Source organism: Thunnus maccoyii, chromosome 4 (assembly GCF_910596095.1).
Source record: "Thunnus maccoyii chromosome 4, fThuMac1.1, whole genome shotgun sequence".
Taxonomy (NCBI): Eukaryota; Metazoa; Chordata; class Actinopteri; order Scombriformes; family Scombridae; genus Thunnus; species Thunnus maccoyii.
The window spans coordinates 35302265-35321358 of record NC_056536.1 but is presented as its reverse complement, the minus strand read 5'-3'; the positions used below and the strand labels follow the sequence as shown (position 1 = coordinate 35321358).

At 38.7% G+C, this 19094-nt stretch overlaps 1 protein-coding gene across 1 annotated transcript in view; it reads right to left on the bottom strand.

The window, feature by feature from the left end:
* Positions 1-1366: 1366 nt before the first annotated feature.
* Positions 1367-19094, bottom strand: part of LOC121895984 (polymeric immunoglobulin receptor-like) — a 34056-nt gene continuing 16328 nt past the window's right edge. Inside the window, exon 8 of the mRNA XM_042409576.1 lies at positions 1367-1826. Within this exon, the coding sequence (XP_042265510.1) occupies positions 1812-1826 (15 nt within the window). The 3' untranslated portion in view covers positions 1367-1811. The remainder of the gene's footprint in view (positions 1827-19094) is intronic.

Genomic DNA, 19094 nt, shown 5'->3' with positions numbered 1-19094 from the left:
CACTTCACTCTGCTGATTGTGCTCTTGCTGCTGCAGCTCACAGGTTTTCTGTCCATCACTGTCTCTCTGACAACTTCAGCTTCAATAACTAAACATTAAATAACAACAAAAACCAACAGTCAAGTCATACAAGACTGAAGCTCATGTTTCATTTTAGTTTAAATGTTATTGTTGTCATGACAGCAGCATGTAGAGGATGTAAAACACCTTCAGTTTTATACTTGACAGTAAACATGTCTTTCACATGATGTAGATGTATTTTGTATATGTGACAAGTCATAAAAATCTCTAGGCTCATATTTCACAAGGATTTCTAAATTCTTCTAAAATGGAAATGATGTAACTCATATCAAACCCGACGTTCAGGAATTTTCAGCCTCACATGTGACTGAATGTAAATGACGATAAATGTGTAAAATATAAATGTGTTTAACTGTTATTATGGATCAAATTAAAGTCAGGAAGAGTCTGTCTGTCAGCAAGAAACAGTTTAATAGAGGAAATAACATCATGAAAAGAAAAATCTTTCTAATACATGAAGAAAGTTGTTAATGGTTCTTTTGTTGATCAGACCGACAATTAATAGATTTTAACGATGATGAATCAGAAAACAAGTAAAGCATAAAACTTGGGAGTGAAACATTTAAATTGAATCTATAATCTGTCTCCACTTCGGTGTGAAACTGCAGTGATGTATCAGATCAGTCTGATCAGCTGCAGCGTCCAATCAATAACTGATATCCAATAAGGGGGCGTGTCGGCTGGTAAAAGACTTCCATGAAGGCTGCTCTCATGTTTCCTCGCTCCTCGCTCCTCCGAGCAAAATAAGAGACTTGGGACGCTCGTCAATATGGCGCATCAGGAACAACGTCCGGTTCAGGCGAGCAGCGAGGAGACATAAAATAAGAGACTTGAGACGCACCCTAAAGCTGCGTTCATTTATCTTTGTCTGCAGGAGAGGAAGTGGAGTCACAACAGAAGACAGTGCTTTGTTAAAGTGAGCACAGCGCCCTCTGCTGCCACCAGTGGTAGTTACAGAACACTGGTGCATTTAATTCTGTAGATATCTGAGCAGAAGAACTGCAGTGATTAGTCCGTTAATTAATTTGACGACTGACAGAAAATTAATCTGCAACTAAATGTGACATTTCTGTTTTCAGCTTTTCAAATGTAAGGATCTGATGCCTCTGATGTGTTTGTCACAGATAATAATAAACTGGATCTTTGGGTTTTGGGCTGTTGGTCAGACACAACAACACATTTGAAGACGTCACATTGGACTGTTAGAAAATATCTCAGCCAAGTTTTCTCTATTTTCTGACATTATAGAGAAAATAATTAATGTGAATACTTGATGTTTTTTACTCCACTGCATTTATTTGACAGCTTTAGTTACTTTTCAGATTCAAATTTTACATAAAATAACATAATGATGAGATTATAAACCACATATGCCTCATCAAAGATTAAACCTGCGGCTCCCAAACTTTTTGGCTTGTGGTATTTTTCAAAAGCTCAGCAATGCAATTTTACTTATATGTGTATATATGTGTGTACATGTATGAATAAACACAAAGGGAAATAAAATAGTTAATAAAAGAAAAAAAGAAGCCAAAATGCACAACATTCTCATCCAAAGTGTCACAGAATCACATCATCAATGGAAAAACAGGATTGGGAATTTTACTTCTATTAAGTTGGTTGCAATCTGCAGCCTCAACACTAGATGGCACCACTAGAGCAGTTTGCTCCTAATCCCTGCTGATCCTGCAGGTGGATTCTTCACATGTGGAGACTGGACCCGACTTCTTCTAGACGACAGAGAACTGAAAATAAAATCAACAACTTCAGCAAGGTGACAAGAATGACATCACACCTGAAACAGCCCACCAGGTAATCTGTTATAATAAACCCATCATCTCCCGAGCAGTGATTGTGTAGTCAGGGATTAGCAGCTGTAACTAAGCATTAAAAAGGTCTGAGACGCTTTGGATTCCTTCACATGCCAAAGCAGTTTGCATGAGGAACTATTAGAGTGACATTCAGAGTCCACAGAGTTTGAAGGGTTTGTAACTTTTTTATTGTCTTTCCAAAACCTCAAGAGCAAAAGTATCAGGAAGGGACTGAACGTGTGTTTGTCCAACTGACTAGTTTACTGCTAACAGAACCTGAGTACTTTTGAGACCAGAGTTAGCATCATCAGCTAACTACATTACTTTGTGGGGTAACAGGTGACTTATTCAGGAGTTCATGGTAGCAAAACTAGGCCAAAACACGCCTTTTCCATAGAGGCGTGTTTCGTCTCCCAGTTGACAGCATCAGACAGCGTAATTCAGCTGTGCTCTGATTGGTCCAGTCTGAGAGCAGGTTGACTCTCAGCCATGCTGATCACATGTGTTTGTGTCTACATAAAGATCCCTGTTAGGTCAAAACGTTGCTCTGTTAAATTCAGTTTGCTGGGACTGAGATCATCTGAGCCTTAAAGGACCACTCTGATGGTTTTACAGTCAGGCCAGTAAATCCTATGTGCCTACATTACTTACATTACCTGCAGCCATTTTACTGAAAGTGTTGCTGTCAGTTTTAAATGAGTTCAGTCCTGTCAAGGGTCATTTGGTTTTAGATCATTTTAGTGCGCTATTAAAATCAACTCACAGAGCCTTGAAACTTGCACAACATAGATAATTGACATAATAAGATACTTAAAGGATCATTCTGCTGATTTTCTATATTTGGGTGACATGTTCCTTCATCATGAAGAGTTTGGTCACGTTAGTTTGTTTTGAAACGGCTCCAAAGACTAATAACAGCATCATGTTTTCAGTCTCCAGAGAGCAGTTCTGTGTCTGTCCTATCAGAACTACTCGTAGGCAGAATATCTGCCCTGCTAACTGATCCAACATGGAACTACAGAAGTAATGTACAATATATGTCCACCATGGATAAAAGATTTGTTTACCAGGAAAATCACAGCAAATTGAATTATAAATGTGGACGTGTGTTTTGCACAATTCTGCCAGTTATTACAAAAGCCAAAATGTGGCTGCATGTTCATCAGCTTTGGCATTGATTCTACAGTCTCTGAACTCTACTGGAGGGATGAGCATCATTCTTCAAAAAAACATCAGTCCTTAATCTCTCGTAGGTGTTCAGTTGGGTTGAGATCTGGTGACTGAAGTCATAGCATATGATTCACATCATTTAATACTCATTCAGTGACCCCTCGTGTCCTGTGACTTGCTCTCATCGTGGGAAAAAGTATTTTATCAATGATGTCATCACATGCTCCATTTCTCATGTAAGTTTCAACACAGTCTGAAGACTTCCTCCTCTAAATAACGGACACTTGTGGCTTGTTACTGAGAATTGATCACAATCTGGTACAGTTCCTGCAGCAGGTTACTTACTTCTCTCTGTGAACAAAAACTGTTTGATTATATATGTTTTTCATTAAACACACTATTAAGGGAAACACTTTTGGTTAAATAATTTTTGGCATAGAGTAACTGATTATATAATAATGCATAATACAGACCAACTCTGTAAAAGAGCACAATCTTGCTAAATGTGAGTTCACTAAGGCCATGTGACCTTTCTAAGGTGTTTAAGCCAACTGGAACATTTAATTGGCATTAAAGGAACTGCATTAAGCTGGTTTAAGTCCTATTTATCAGACCGATTTCAGTTTGTACATGTTAATGATGAATCCTCCGTGAAGGCAAAAGTTAGACACGGAGTTCCACAAGGTTCTGTACTTGGACCAATTCTATTCACCTTATATATGCTTCCTTTAGGTAATATTATTAGGAAACACTCCATAAATGTTCATTGTTATGCAGATGACACCCAGTTATATTTATCAATGATGCCAGATAAACCCAATCAGTTAAACAAACTCCAAACATGCCTTAACGACATAAAGACCTGGATGACCTGCAATTTTCTGCTACTAAATTCAGATAAAACCGAAGTTATTGTGCTTGGCCCTAAACACCTTAGAAACACATTATCTAATGATATAGCTACTCTGGATGGCATTACGCTGGCCTCCAGCACCACCGTAAGGAATCTGGGAGTTATCTTTGATCAGGATATGTCCTTTAACTCCCACATAAATCAAATTTCAAGGACTGCCTTTTTTCACTTACGTAATATCACAAAAATCAGGCACATCCTGTCCCTAAAAGATGCAGAAAAGCTAGTCCACGCATTTGTTACTTCTTGGCTGGATTATTGCAATTCCTTATTATCAGGCTGCCCTAACAAGTCTCTAAAGACTCTCCAGCTGGTCCAGAATGCAGCTGCATGTGTTCTGACTAAAACTAGAAAAAGAGACCACATTTCTCCCATTTTAGCTTCACTACATTGGCTTCCTGTAAAATCTAGAATAGAATTTAAAATCCTTCTCCTAACTTACAAAGCCCTTAATGGTCAGGCACCATCATATCTTGAAGAGCTCATAGTACCGTATTATCCCACTAGAACACTGCGCTCCCAGTATGCAGGCTTACTGGTGGTTCCTACAGTCTCTAAAAGTAGAATGGGAGGCAGAGCCTTTAGCTATCAGGCTCCTCTTCTATGGAACCATCTACCGGATTCAGTCCGGGGTGCAGACACCCTCTCTATGTTTAAGCGTAGGCTTAAAACTTTCCTTTTTGATAAAGCTTATAGTTAGGGCCGACCAGGCTCGCCTTGGATCAGCCCTTAGTTATGCTGCTATAGGCCTAGACTACTGGGGGACTTCCCATGATGCACTGAGCTCCTCTCTCCTCCTCCTCCTCTCCATCTGTATGCATTCATGTAACATCAATGCATGTCACTAACTTTGCTTCTTCCCCGGAGTTTTTTGTGCTTTCTCATCTCACAGGAAACCCTGGGTTCTGGGCCGAGCCTTCGCGGTCCTTCACAGTCCTGTTGGCATTCTTCCCTGTCTATTGATGCTTATGCTTGTTGTTGTTGTTATGATTGTTGTTATTCTGTCCCCCCCCCCCCTTCCCTCTTTCTCTCTCTCAACCCAACCGGTCAAAGATGACCGCCCAGATGGCCGCCCACCAAGAGCCGGGGTCTGCTTGAGGTTTCTACCCGTTAAAGGGGAGTTTTTCCTTACCGCTCTCGCCAAGTGCTGCTCATGGGGGAATTGTTGGGTCTCTGTAAATTAAAGAGTACGGTCTTGACCTGCTCTATGTGAAAAGTGCCTTGAGATGACTTTTGTTGTGATATGGCGCTATATAAATAAAAATTGATTGATTGATTTATTGATTTTGACATGCTGACAGGTGTAACCGGAGGTTGTTTTCCACCTGTACTGATTTATCTGAGTAACTTCTAATTAAAACCTGTGATTCTCTTTAAATCTGAGATATAACTTATACGTCTCTTTGTGAAATGTGTGAAAATCAAACTATTACCATGTTGAGTTTTTTAAAGGATTCAGTCTAAAGCTTCTGTTTTTTGAGCCCAAAGATAAAATGCTGCCACAGTTGTTTCTTACTTCGTGCTGAGAACTGGCTGCAGTGGTCAAGCTGTGGTCGCTGGTGGTTTCAGTTGGTTTGGTGAAGTTGGCGTAGACGTTAGCTGAAGATGCTTCAGGAGGAGATCTGCTCCGTCTGTCCTCTCTGATCTCCTCGTTCACTCGGTTGGCCTGCAGGAGGAGAGGAGGCGCTTGGTTTGCATTAATATCAGATAATGATGCTCAGATTTCACAAATTGACCTCAAACTCACCTCTGTGACAGGCGTCAACTCTGTATCTGCAGAAGCATCTGAAAGAACAAACATCTGTCTCAGTCAGAGAAAGAAGAACTAAACATGTAGTTTCATTTCTAGTTTTAGTCCAAAACTGTCAGCAGAAGCCAAAACTGATGTTCAAAGCTGTTCAGATGATTTATTACTCTGCACCAGACTGAAAAGCAGTCACAGCAGGAGTCTCTGCACAACATTCACATCCAGCTGTCAGAGTCTGCTCTCCCCCTCACCTGTTGCTGTGGGAATTATCCAATCATTCAGTCTCACTCTCTGCTCTGCCACACCCCTCATTAGTTCAACCACCTTCACCTGGCGCTCCCATCTGCTCATCATCTGCAATCAAGCCAGTATATAAGCTGCCTCGGCCCACTCCCTCCTTGTCAGATTGTCTATGCCACTATGCTAAGTCATCTTGCTTTCTTCACTGGACTGCCTTCCTGGTTTCTGATCAGCTTGTCTTCGACCATCGCTCCTTGTCTCTGCCCCGGTAAACCCACCAGCCTTCTGTCCCTGACTCTGAGTTCTGCCTGCCTGTTCCCTGGTCTTTGTCCGCTGTGGGAGTGGAAGATCGGGGTTCAATTTCCGGTGGAGTCATACTCATTAGAACTGTGTTTCTCCGACCGTGCTAATATTGCCTTGACATCGTGTGAAATAAAGACTGCAAAGTTTATACCAGTGTCGTTTGTGCTGCGATTGGGTCCATCCTATACCCGTTACAACTTTGTTTGTTTAAAGTCTTTTTAAGCATCATGTTGGTTGTTTTTAAGTATTGTGAGAGACATTGTGCCCAGTTGTAATGATTTTATTCATTAATTTCTGTTAGACAGCATGATCCATGGTCTTACTAAAATCAGCTAAAATTATGTTTTCCTCACAAGAAGAAACCATTGTCTTGTTTAAAGACTACAGTGTGACTGTAAACGGTGTCATGTGTTTCCTGTTGTCCTACCTTTATTATTATTGGTCCTCCTCATGCAGAATATCAGCAAACCCAGTGAAACCAGGACAACCATGATGGTCAGAACCACGCGCACATACAGCAGCACACCTGTGACAGGTTGAGTGGTAGAATAAGTTTGTTTCACATGAACGTTTCTGGGTTCAATATGCAACTCTGTCTCCTAGAAATTACGTTCATATACGACTAAACTGACACAGCAGATACATTTTGTTAGAAACATTAGATTACATTCGATAACGCAGCGTCACTGGGAAACAGTTTAGTCCCATATAAACATAATTTCTGGGTTGCAAAATGATGTAGTGTCATTCTGAGCAGTAGTTGTATATGTGGAGCCCAAACGACTCATGAAATGCTGTCAAAATAGTTGTAACTCCTGGATAACTGTACAGTTACCAGTCAAATATGCAAATCATTATAATCAAATAACCAAATATGTTACCTATGCATTAATGCACTGCATACAGTATACAGCACATATATATATATATATATATATATATATATATATATATATATATATGTATATATATATATATATATATATATATATGTATATATATATATATATATATATATATATATATATATATATATATCATCATAACTTCACTGTTTCTGGTTTCAAAGTGTTTGAATTGACCACAACTGACTGTTATCTTTCACTTTGACTCCTTCTGCCTCGCTGGTGCTCCCCCCTGCAGGGAGGACAGGCGGAAACCAGCTTTTAACCACATCTGGTAAACTAAATGTGTTAGTACATAAATACACAAAGCACTTTGTCTGACCTTACACAACACTGTTGGAGTTTCAAAATGAAGATGTGTGGTGCTGAATACTGTTCAGTTTGAATGAACAGAGAGAGAGGATGTGATAATGTGATGCTGTAAGATCATCATAACTTCAGCCAGTATTAATATTATTTCTAACTTTATACATATATGAATACATTATTATCATTATATAACAATCTACACGGGTTTCATATTTCACTCTTTCATCTTGCATCAGATCCTGTAGTTCAATGGTCTCCTACACTCTTCATATAGAAAACTCACGTCCTGCTCACTTCTGGCTTCTGTTTGATCAGATTTCACCCTTCAAAGTTCTTGTTCTTAAAGGGTTTATTTCTTCTGTCTTTCTGGAAAACTGAAAAGATGATACAAATGATCATCATCCAGTGAGGCTTTTAGCTTTGTATGAACTCCAAGTTCTCACTCAGCTGTGACTGAGAGTCGCCATTAGAAATAGAAATAACCTTTGAACATGTAAATGTACCTGAAGTTGCAGGTGATGCAGGTGGTGCTGTTGGTCTGTCAGTCTGCTGCTGGTCAGACTGCTCTGTGGTTTCAGGGGAGGATGATGAAGGTGTGAAGCTTCCTGGTGGAGCGGAGGCTGATGGGACTGAAGTGGTCGGAGCTGTGAACAATAAAACATCAGATACTGATACACAGAAATCTTGTTTGAGAAAACTAAAACAAAACATTTTAATCATAATAATAATAATGCAGATAAGAATGCAGAAGTAAACAAGGTGATTGGTTCATTAATACTGTTTTACACTGTAGTGCATCTTTGCTTGAGTCACTGAGTTTATCAGGTTTTAAAGGAGCAGTTATCAACGTACAAAGTGATGAAAATATCATGTTTTAGACCAAATATTGAATATTGAGGTTATGTGAAACATCATCAGTGGTCAGTAAACAGTTACAGTTTTCTTCAGTAAGAATATTTTCATAACTTAGAAACTCACCATCTGAAACTCTGATCTCAAACTCTGAAAATTTATCAGGTAACCCAGCTCTGTCCAAACCACATCTGTACCGTCCTGAGTCAGACTTGGTCAGCTGTGAGATGCTCACATACAGAATTGTAGAACGTACTGGATAAAATCCTTCCCTATATTCGATGCTGTATCTGCCACTCTGAGCTCTGACACGAGTTGTTTCAATGAGAACGTTTCCTTCTTCACATTCTTCTTTACAGAGGAACATTTTGTTTCCAGAGAGTTTGAATTTGCAGGTGACTGTGATGTTTCCTCCTTCAGTTCCTTCATGAACAGGGATTTCTGCATTGATGAGGCCTGTTGGAAAGAAGAACAATCAACAGTTACTGTCTGTATTTCCTGTAAGATGCTGCAGTCTGATCACAATATTTCCTGCTTCACATGTTTACAGAACCACAGAGTCACACTGGGAGCTGCCCAGTTCAACCAGTCTCACATTCTGCTCATAACTTGATTTGACTCAGTTTCACTTTGATGCTCCCAAAAGAAGAAAGAAAACTACTTTGCAAATGTAGATGTTTCCGTCAGGATCAATAAAGTTTCTATCTATATATGCTGTAATGAACTCATTAAAATACATCTGTGATCTGCTGCTGCGTTATGAAGCATCCAGACTCTCAGGTGGTCTGGATCAGGTCTGCTTTCTGTCCTCAGAGTCCAAACTAAACCTGGAGAAGCAGCTTCAGGTTTTATGCTCCACATATCTGAACTCAAGTTCTGCTGCAGATCTCAGTTCTTTTACATCAAGACTGAAGACTTTTCTGTTTGTTGCCTTTTATTCAATTCAATTTAGTTTTTTAATCATCTCACACTAAACATTTATTTATTAATAGTATTATTCTTATTTATACATTTATTTAACTCCATAAATGTGCCTTTTGACAATGTTTCCTTTACATTTAGTCTCTTATATTATTATAAAGAACTTTGAGTTGCTGTAGAAATAAACGTGTCAACAAGAATGAAACCAACTGAAAACCTTCACACAGACTCTGGTGCAAAGAATGAGATTATTTCTGAAGTCCAGACTTCAGCCACAGACCAGCAGCTCATGTGTGTCTGTAGATTTCAACATGTTCATGTCTTCACTGTTTGTTCCTATTGAACAGAACAGACAGCTGACTGAACTGATCTACAGTCAGTTAAACTTATACAGCGTTTACTGTATTTGTGAGACTCTCAGCTGTTCCAGTTGCTGAAGTTGCTTTTCTATGTGCAGCTGTAGTTAGTGATCAGCTCCTACTCTCTCCTCACTGAAACAGGCATTAAAATCACACTTTGATCTTTAAACTGCTTTGCTGAAATCAGGTAAAACAAATATTATCTCAAATATTCTGTGACAGCAGGTGAAATGAGAAAGATATTAAAAAGTTTGCATTTTCTAAAATATTGTAGTTTGAAAAATGATTTTTTAGGTTTATAAAGTTTATAAAGCTGTTTCTGGTCTAACAGGGTTAACTGATGATTCAGGAACCAGACGCTCAGAAATACGTTGTTTTCACACTTTGTTGGTTTCAGCATGACGGTGGATTTTCTGTGGATGTAACGCCCAGGTTTCTTCTTCTTTTTGAAAGATAGTTTGAGAATCTTTTTTTGGGCAAATTCTTAAAATGAGACAGAAACAAACGTGACTTACAAACTGTCAACTGGCCAATGATAACAAAACTTAACATTATGATTTATGGTTAGTTGTTCCTTGGTTTTACCAGGTGAAGTCAGCTGGAAGTAACTGAAGAAGTCGTCATTTCATATTAAAGTAACTGATCACCATGTTAACCACAGAAACCATAGAAACCACAGAAACCACTGACAGATAACAGTGAAGAAGGTTCAGACTGACTGTAAATAAAGAAATAAACTGATTTGTTAAAGAAAGAGAGAAATACAGAACGAGTGAACTCACTGAGGAGGAAGAAGCAGATCAGACTGTGTCGGACTTTCATGTTGAAGCTCTGATGGTTTAATGCTGCTTCTCTTCCTCCTTCACCGACAAACTCACTCACTTCCCTAAATGATGGAGTTCCTCCTCCAACCACAACTCACAGCTGCTCCCCTCCACATTCATCTTTTTACCATGAAGACCCCCCATTACCTGCAGGTTCCAGTAACATTTACATTGAAACTGTGTCTGCTAAAAGAAGTATTCAGATCCTTTACTGCAGTAAAAGTACCAATACAGCAATGTAAAACTACTGCATTACAAGTAAAAGTACATAAGTATTATGAGCTTAATGTAGTTAAAGTATTGCAGTAAAAGTACATAAGTATTATGAGCTTGATGTAGTTAAAGTATTGCAGTAAAAGTACATAAGTATTATGAGCTTGATGTAGTTAAAGTACCCCGACTACACACTGCTTTTTGTAAGACGTCAAGAGCCAAAAAGGTTGGGAACCACTGGACTAAACTAGCTAACTGTATATAAAGTAGTGTAAACTAGCTCCACCTCCAGCAGCTACAACAGTAACATGCTGCTCTAACACTGATGCTTCACTATTAATAATCTAATGATGTCATATATAATAATATATCAGTCAGAGGGACCAAACCACTACTTTTACTGCAATACTTTAACTACATCAAGCTCATAATACTTATGTACTTTTACTGCAATACTTTAACTACATCAAGCTCATAATACTTATGTACTTTTACTGTAGTAGGATTTTTCATGCAGGACTTTTATTTGCAATAGACTATTTTTACATTGCTGTATTGGTACTTTTACTGCAGTAAAGGATCTGAGTTTTTCTTCCATCACTGCCCAACCTTCAAGGTTGACTAAAACAAACAACAAAAAAAGATCTCGGCGGCAACCATCAGATAATCTGAGGCAAAGGAGAAGCTGTATTTCTGCACCTAGCAGATATCCCTTGATTTTAATCTCAAATGTAAAAAAGAAGAAGTTCAAATGTTCCACAAGGTGTGATGCAAGTGAGAGATAAAGAAAAGGTCACTATTTTGTGTAAAGTCATGTAGCATCAGCATGAAACTGATAGTTGTCCTGGAGATAGATGATATGTGGTAATACAAATAAGAGGAAGTTGTAGAGTTAAATGGAAATGGAAAGCCAAGAGAGGCTCGAGGTCCGGTTCCTTCTCTTTTCCTTGGGGCCTTTTGAGGGATCTCCTAGAGACTCTCTTCAGTCTTTTAAGTTTTGATTCTTAATTTTTTGTTTAAGCTTTTGTATTTTACCTTTTGCATTCTTAGATTGCATGCTTTGTAAAACCAAATAAAACTGGTTTGTATTTTTATAAACTCCAGCCAAAGTTCCTGACTCTTGCTCATCTCTGAGGTCCTCTGGTTTTCCTTTAAGGTAAGAAAAGACGCCTCCTTTAGGAACGGCTGACATTAGCTTTAAAATTGCTCAGATTATAAACTGTATCGAATTTTGCAAAGGTAAAAATTATTACTGTTTATTGAACAGCAGAGTGATAATGGTTCAGGTTTAGTGACTGAGGATAATATACTGCTGTACATGTGATAGATGTGTGTTTTCAGTATAAAATTGGGTCGAGAGAGTTATATATGATTGATGTGTTTTGTTTTACACTTTGTATTTTATTGTGCTATGGACCCCTCCATGAGTCGTGTCCTTAATAAAATCTGAATTGAATTGAATTGAATAATTAGGGGTTTAATTGGCTAAACTGTTAGGATCAGGAAACCGGGAGACTGCCCCCGACTGTCAGAGTGGACCTCCTCCAGAGATGTCCTGTTAGAAGGCTCTTGGAGGACTTTCAAACCTCCAACACCTGTTTGCACCAACACACTTCATTGTGGCCCGGCTGTTAGGAATCCCTGACTAAAAAGGCCCTTTGGTAGCGGTTCAATGACAGCTGGTGATGATAGAAGCCAGGCTGAATCTGATTCCCTAAGCAAGGCTTGGATGGTCCTGCGTCTGTAGATTTTGGGAACTACGTTCGATACCTCGGTCAGAGGTAGAGAACAGCCGTCTGTCAGTGCTTTATCAACACCGGCAGGAGGTATCAGTTATGTTTAGGCAGAAACCATTTCAATATCATGTTGAGTTTAAATGGATCCAGGTGTGTGACCCCTGCTGGTCACATGACGAACAGGCTGTGATGACAGCAGAGGAGTTACTGTGGGTTCACTGCACATCCTAGAGCAGAAACAGATCAAGATTACTCTTTAGTTATTCTAAATGCATCTTTTTACAGATATACTCAGTAGATTAGAGATCATTTAATATCCCAAAGGAGATTTTATTATTCATGTTTGCTTCAATGCAACAAATTTTATTATATAAGTGCAGAGGAATGTTGGGAAGACTGAAGATGTTGATCACACTTTATACTTTGTCCTGTATTTTACCTCATCCTGAAGGAAAACGCTGGATGTGGATGAATATTTACTCCTTTTATTATTGTTTCTGGTCAATTGGGTCAACTGAGTTTTGTGCTGCGTTGTCATGTTATTTGCAACTATTCAAAATTTCGATATCTGGATGGTCGTATTATAAGTGTTTTTGTCTGATTACTTGATGTCAACAGATTTTATTCACACATATCATTAGAAGATCCCTTCATAATGCACTTACAATGGAAGTGATGGGGGACAACATCCACAGTCCTTCTTCTGTGCAAAAATGTATTTCAAAGTTGATCTGAAGCTAATATGAAGCTTCAGCGTCCAAATTAGTCAAATCAAGTAGATATCTTTCAACGTTACAGTCTTTTTAGTGCCAAAGTCCCTCTTTTTGTTACTATACTTCCACCTGCAGCTCAACAGGGAAACACTGTCCGAGGAAACACAAAGAGGGAATTTGATGCTAAAAAGACTTGATATGACTAACTCAGACTGCTGAAGCTGAATATAAGCTTCACAGAGACTTTTAAATGACTGTGTGGACCAGTGGCGGCTGGTGACTCAAAATATTGGGGAGGACAGGAGGAAAACCAACATGGAATCTTACAACAAACCGCATCAAACTATATCATTGTCCCCCACCTGATGAAATCGGAGGGGTGGGGGGCAATTTTATATGCCAATAAAGCAATTTGCTTTTAAAAACAAAAACCCCTGAGTGGTGTAAAGGCTGCTTCTTTAAAGAAATTTAGCATATACATATTGTCTCTAAACAAAGAAGAGCTCATTTTAGCCATGGAGTGGTTCAAATGTGTCATTTTACCAACAAAGTGAAATTCAAATGTATAATATTGTTCTATTGTGACAACAAATTTATGTTCTCATCAAAAACAGACAACATATCACATGATTTACACGTGTTTCCTGTGTATTTTCTTAGTATACAGAAATAAATAAAGTAGCACAAAGCTTATAATGTGATACAGGAACAGATCAGTGCTGAATACTAGAAAGACTGAACACTAAAAACATTCACAGATCTAAAAGTGTAGGTTCACATCAGAAAGTATTAATGCATGTATCAAAAACATGACTTACACACTCTTATTTATGTGCACGATATACAAAATATAACAAAATATGTGACTCATATTATCTGATGTCTTCTTTCTATCATGGAGATGAAGTATTCATGTCATAACATCCATTTGTGGCTGTTGGTCATCTTGTTTGTTAGTTAACAGAACTTTATGGCTGCAGCTTAACCAGTCTGATATCATTAGCAACAATGACAAACAAGCTAACTCTCCTGGTTGTTTCTCCGGTTGCTTTTCTCTCCAGCCTCCCCGGCAGTGTCCTGCTGCTGCTGCGCTGCACAGTCCAGATCATTTCTCCCATTAGCTTTACAACAGTCCTTAACAGTCCTTCCATGGATGTATAAAGAGTCCTTCAGGCTGCTACAACAAGCCAGCTGTTGCATTGGCTAACGCAAGGAGCTATCTACTGCTGCTACTCTGCCTTACAGTGGAGAGAATTGAAGATGAATTCTAGAGACTATCATTGGACCAACTCTATGTCAATATTGCATTCTGGTTGTTGATTGGTTAGGGAGGACAGCCTCCCTTGCCACGTCATTTTACGTGTCATGGCCAATCACAGATTAGCATTAAAAAAATGAAATACATTAAGTCCAATGTAAGAGATCCCGCCCTGCGGAGGACAGCAGGCACCCATCCTCCTCTGTCCCCCACTCCACCTCCACCATTTCACACACTGCCCTTTCTCCTCCCGCCCTGTAGGCGTCGCTGTTGAAGCATTTTAAACAGAATTTCAGTAATGGATTTTTTCCAAAGAGGAGAGAAAAAATACTTTATAAGTAATACTGAGATTTGTAATGGTTTATTTCAACCAAATATTCCTTTTTATATTTTGATCTCCCTTTTGCCTCTCAAAAAATAGAAGAGGATCAACCTCCTCTGCCTCTATGGACCAGCCTCCACTGATGTGGACACACTGTGGATTTTGGCCTCCATCACTTACATTGAGAGCACATTTGAAGGATCTTTTAATATCCAGTATGAACAGGAGGAATGATTACAGTGAGGAAAACCCCTTTCACTGTTCATATGGACACCTGACTGCTGGTTTAAGACACTGGAAACACTGTGAATCGTCCTTTAAGCTGAACAAAGACAAATGCTGTATAAAACAATAAAATCTTGCTTTCAGCAAGCCTGGATAGGACTGTATGATGACCTGAACAGCTGGAGGTGGTCGCTGTCAGACAGACATTTCTACAAACCCGGGGAGGCTGAGTTCAGAAAATGGTACCCTGGGCAACCAGACAACTATCGCAATGCAGAACACTGCACACAGACACACAGACAGTCTGCTCTGATGTCAGAGGTGAGAGTTATAACTAATGGTTCATTCTTCTGAAGTTACTCTTTAGTTTCCTACAGATTTGGGCCTAAATAGTCCGTTACATAAAAAGCACATAAATGTGATCCCTGTGTTCAATTCAAGGTGTGAAGTTGAGTCATGAAGCCAGTTTATATGAAGCCTGTTGACCCATTCAGCTCCACCATTAACACAAGTTTATCCCACGTCACTGCCTCAGTCGAAAGGGGTAAGAAAAGGAGGCAAAGTGGCTCTGATGTGTCTTTATGGATGAATGTGTGCTTGCATGTTCATATGTATGCAGCTCCATACTGAGATTTATCATTCAAAAATAGGAATAAACACAATCATCACCTCAAAATTTCACTTGTACAATCATTAAGTAAATGTATTTAGTTACTTTCCACCACTGGATGCAGAACATCTAATGTCAACGTGTGTGTGTGTGTGTGTGTGTGTGTGTGTGTGTGTGTGTATGTGTTTACAGTCACAGGACACGTCTTTCCAACATGAACAGATTTTATATCTTTAGAGCAATAAATATTTCCACTTTTTCCATATTTCTGCAATTTCAAAAACAAAGTACAAGTAATATATATTTATATACACAGCTAAAATTTTCCATACATAATTTTAAAATAATGTCGTCTCTGTTGACACATATTTGACACTGTACTCGTACAATTTTACAAGGACTATTCCAGTCTCTCTTTGCTCTACATTATAAACAAGTCTTTTTTTCCATAAAGCAATCCATTGTGTTATTACGTACAACTTCATTGCCCTTGTATAGATTCACACAACACAGACTGTCTTTACACAGGAACAGAATAACAAATCCAACATTTTGAACTTTACCTGAACCACATCTGATGAGCTTTGATGAGGATTTTTGAAATGTTCCCTGTTTTTCCTGCAGCAGTCAGATCAGATCTGTTTCTGTTAATGTTCAAAATCGGACCTTCGGATCCTGATGTAAACTCAGCTGGAGACGAACTGCCTGCTGCCGAGCAAAGTGAGTCCTCGTATTATTATTTTTCATATAACGATGGTTATGTACATTCATGTTTATAATACAGTTTCATTCAGTGCAGATACTGTAATAAATACCACATGCAAACCGATAGCTGAGAGCAGACACGGGCAGAGAAAACATATTTAAATTGAGCGTTTAAAGGATCATACCTGTGTTTTTGCATGTTTTTACACTGAATATACTGTAAAATATACAGCAACTATTAGACTGACTTCCTTCCTTCCTTCCGGGCAGCCATTAATGTTTAGTTCATTTCTCTGAAAATCATCTTGCAGAGACTTCTAATCCTCTAATCATTACATCAGAGAATTGATAGTTGGTTGCTCTACGTATTGCACTGATGAGATATGTGAGCAAATCAAACCAACAATTAAATAAATAAGTATAAATTGGTACAAAGTACAAAGGCTTGTTGTTCAGCAACCGACTCAAATCACAAAATGTCGGAGCATTTTTGAATGCAGCAACTGAGAGAGTGTGGCTGTGCTGATTCTTCCTGAACACCGCTGATCGATAAGAAGCCTGAGAACCCAGCTGCTCTCAATTACTATTAACCCCACAGCCTGCACACCAGCTGATCTAGCCCGAACCCAATCAACCCAGAGGGATTTCCAACATGCAACTATACGAATCCGGAACAGGGAAATGACAGCAAGTCCCACAAATGGGTGGCTGCTACTAGAGTTTTCTTTAAACTGAATTATTTGGTGAAAACAGGGACCCAGCCCTAAAAAACAATGGTAAACTTGACCTGGTGCAACTCTGGGCAACCTGACACCCGAGAATTTGCATTTTAGGAAGCCTCTGATGCCAAGATCAGCTCCTTATTGTACCACAAAGGCCAAATAATAATAATAATAATAATACAGAAGGCTTGCAACACTGTCAGTGCTTGAACTGTTAAAAAATGTTGATAGTGATGGATTTTCTATCTGTAAGTCTCTGCATGTTGATTTTTTTTCATATAAATGGAAACTAAATCCTTCCTGGAGTAAAATAATACATCTAAAAACTGATTTGGGAAATGGTTGGCAGTAATTTAAAGTACATGTGATTAAAAGGCTAAAACATGCAAAGGCACAGGTACGGAGCTTTAACACGGGAACTTCAGGGCACGCAGTGGAACAGGGTGAGAAGTTATTCATGTAATTCATTGCGAGGTAGGTTTGATGCAGTGATCCTCGAAAAGTTTATTCTGTTATTTCAAGTGTGTTTAGTTAATTGTTCTAATCTGCATTAAACACGGTGTTACTGTTAGTAATAAGGCCCCTGCAAAGAGGCAAAGTGATTCAAAAGTTATTGTAGATACACAACAGGGGCTCAATGGTCCAGAAATCCGTATTGTGTGTTTATCTGAATGGTTTGAAAGGTTGTTTGGTAGCAGAAGTTTAGCTTGTTTCCTATAAAAGGTCGTTGTGAGGCTTCGCTGAGGCTTCGTGATGATTCAGAGGTGAGCAGACGTGTGTGTTTTTGTACGAGCATGCGTGGGTGAGTTAAAGTAATTATCAAAGTCTGTATTAAAAATATTAGAACAAGTTATATGTTAGTCACAGAAAATTCCTGGTTTTGTTGTAAACATATCAAAAATTAAAAAGGTTTTAGTACTTCCATAAGATGCCCAAATCAGAAAAGAAGAAAATCATCTCACACTCATAAGCACATAACAAAATTAAAAATGCTAAAAATACAAAAAACAGCCCAAGGAGTACGTTGTTAGTAGAAGCTTGTCACACAACAATATTGATAATTATATCAGTAGCACACTCTAAAAAGTCAATGGTTCTTCAGATTAAAAACAACAGGGAACCCAAGATGGTTCCCTGAGGAACGTCAAATGAATATAATCCATCAATTATAATCCATGACGGCATTTCAACAAACCTCAAACACAAAGAGCCTCTATAAAACACATTTTAGGATTTTCTGTTGTTTTGTTTTTACTAGTGAGGAACCCTAAGATGCTCAAATAGCCTGAAGAACCCTCATGAACTTTTGGTTGTTAGAGCATTTTCATTTAGTTAATTCAAGCAGTTCTGACCTCAGTTACAGATCGACGCTGTTGGCCCCATTGAAAATCGAACACACTGTACAGTTAATATCTACAGTTGGCGCATTCATGTAATCACAGGGAAATGTGTCATTAATGTTTGCATTCACAGCATCAGAGAGATTTCCCATCATCCACCAGTTAAACGCTGGCGAATATTTATACGAGGCTGACTAAACCAGCCACCATGACAGCAAAGCAACCAGCACTGAGAGTTTTCTTCTAGTCAAAAAGTACAATTGGATGGTAAAATAGTTTAAGAACTTTCTACCAGCCATCATGGGCTTCCTGCCCTGACGTCCTGTGAGCTCAATCAAATGAAGAGAGAAAGACAGAAAACACTTCAACACTGGAATGACAGGTTTAACTCAAAAGTGCAAAAATAATGTGTAAAAATGAGTTTGTTCAAGAATATTTCACTTAGTACTGCGTGACAGCGACGATGTTCTGCACTCCAGTCTGAGACGTCAGCAAGTCCTTCGAGATAACATTAGGTCCAGTTCTCAGGTTCCTTTGTGTCTTTGTTGGATGACGATGAAGACGAAGGGCTCAGTCTTTCAGCCAGATTTAAAAAATGCATTACATGGCTTAATATTTGCTTTTGTGAAAAGATACAATCAATCAATATATCACTTATTTAATTGTCTCTTTATTGCCAGGTGGTATCTGAAATTCATTCAACATCATTTCTTATGACCAGTTTATTCTGTACCATCCGTCTGTCTGAAGGCACCTTATTCTCCATTTTGCAACACGAGTTGTGAACAAGGGCTCATAAAATTCTGTTTACCTTT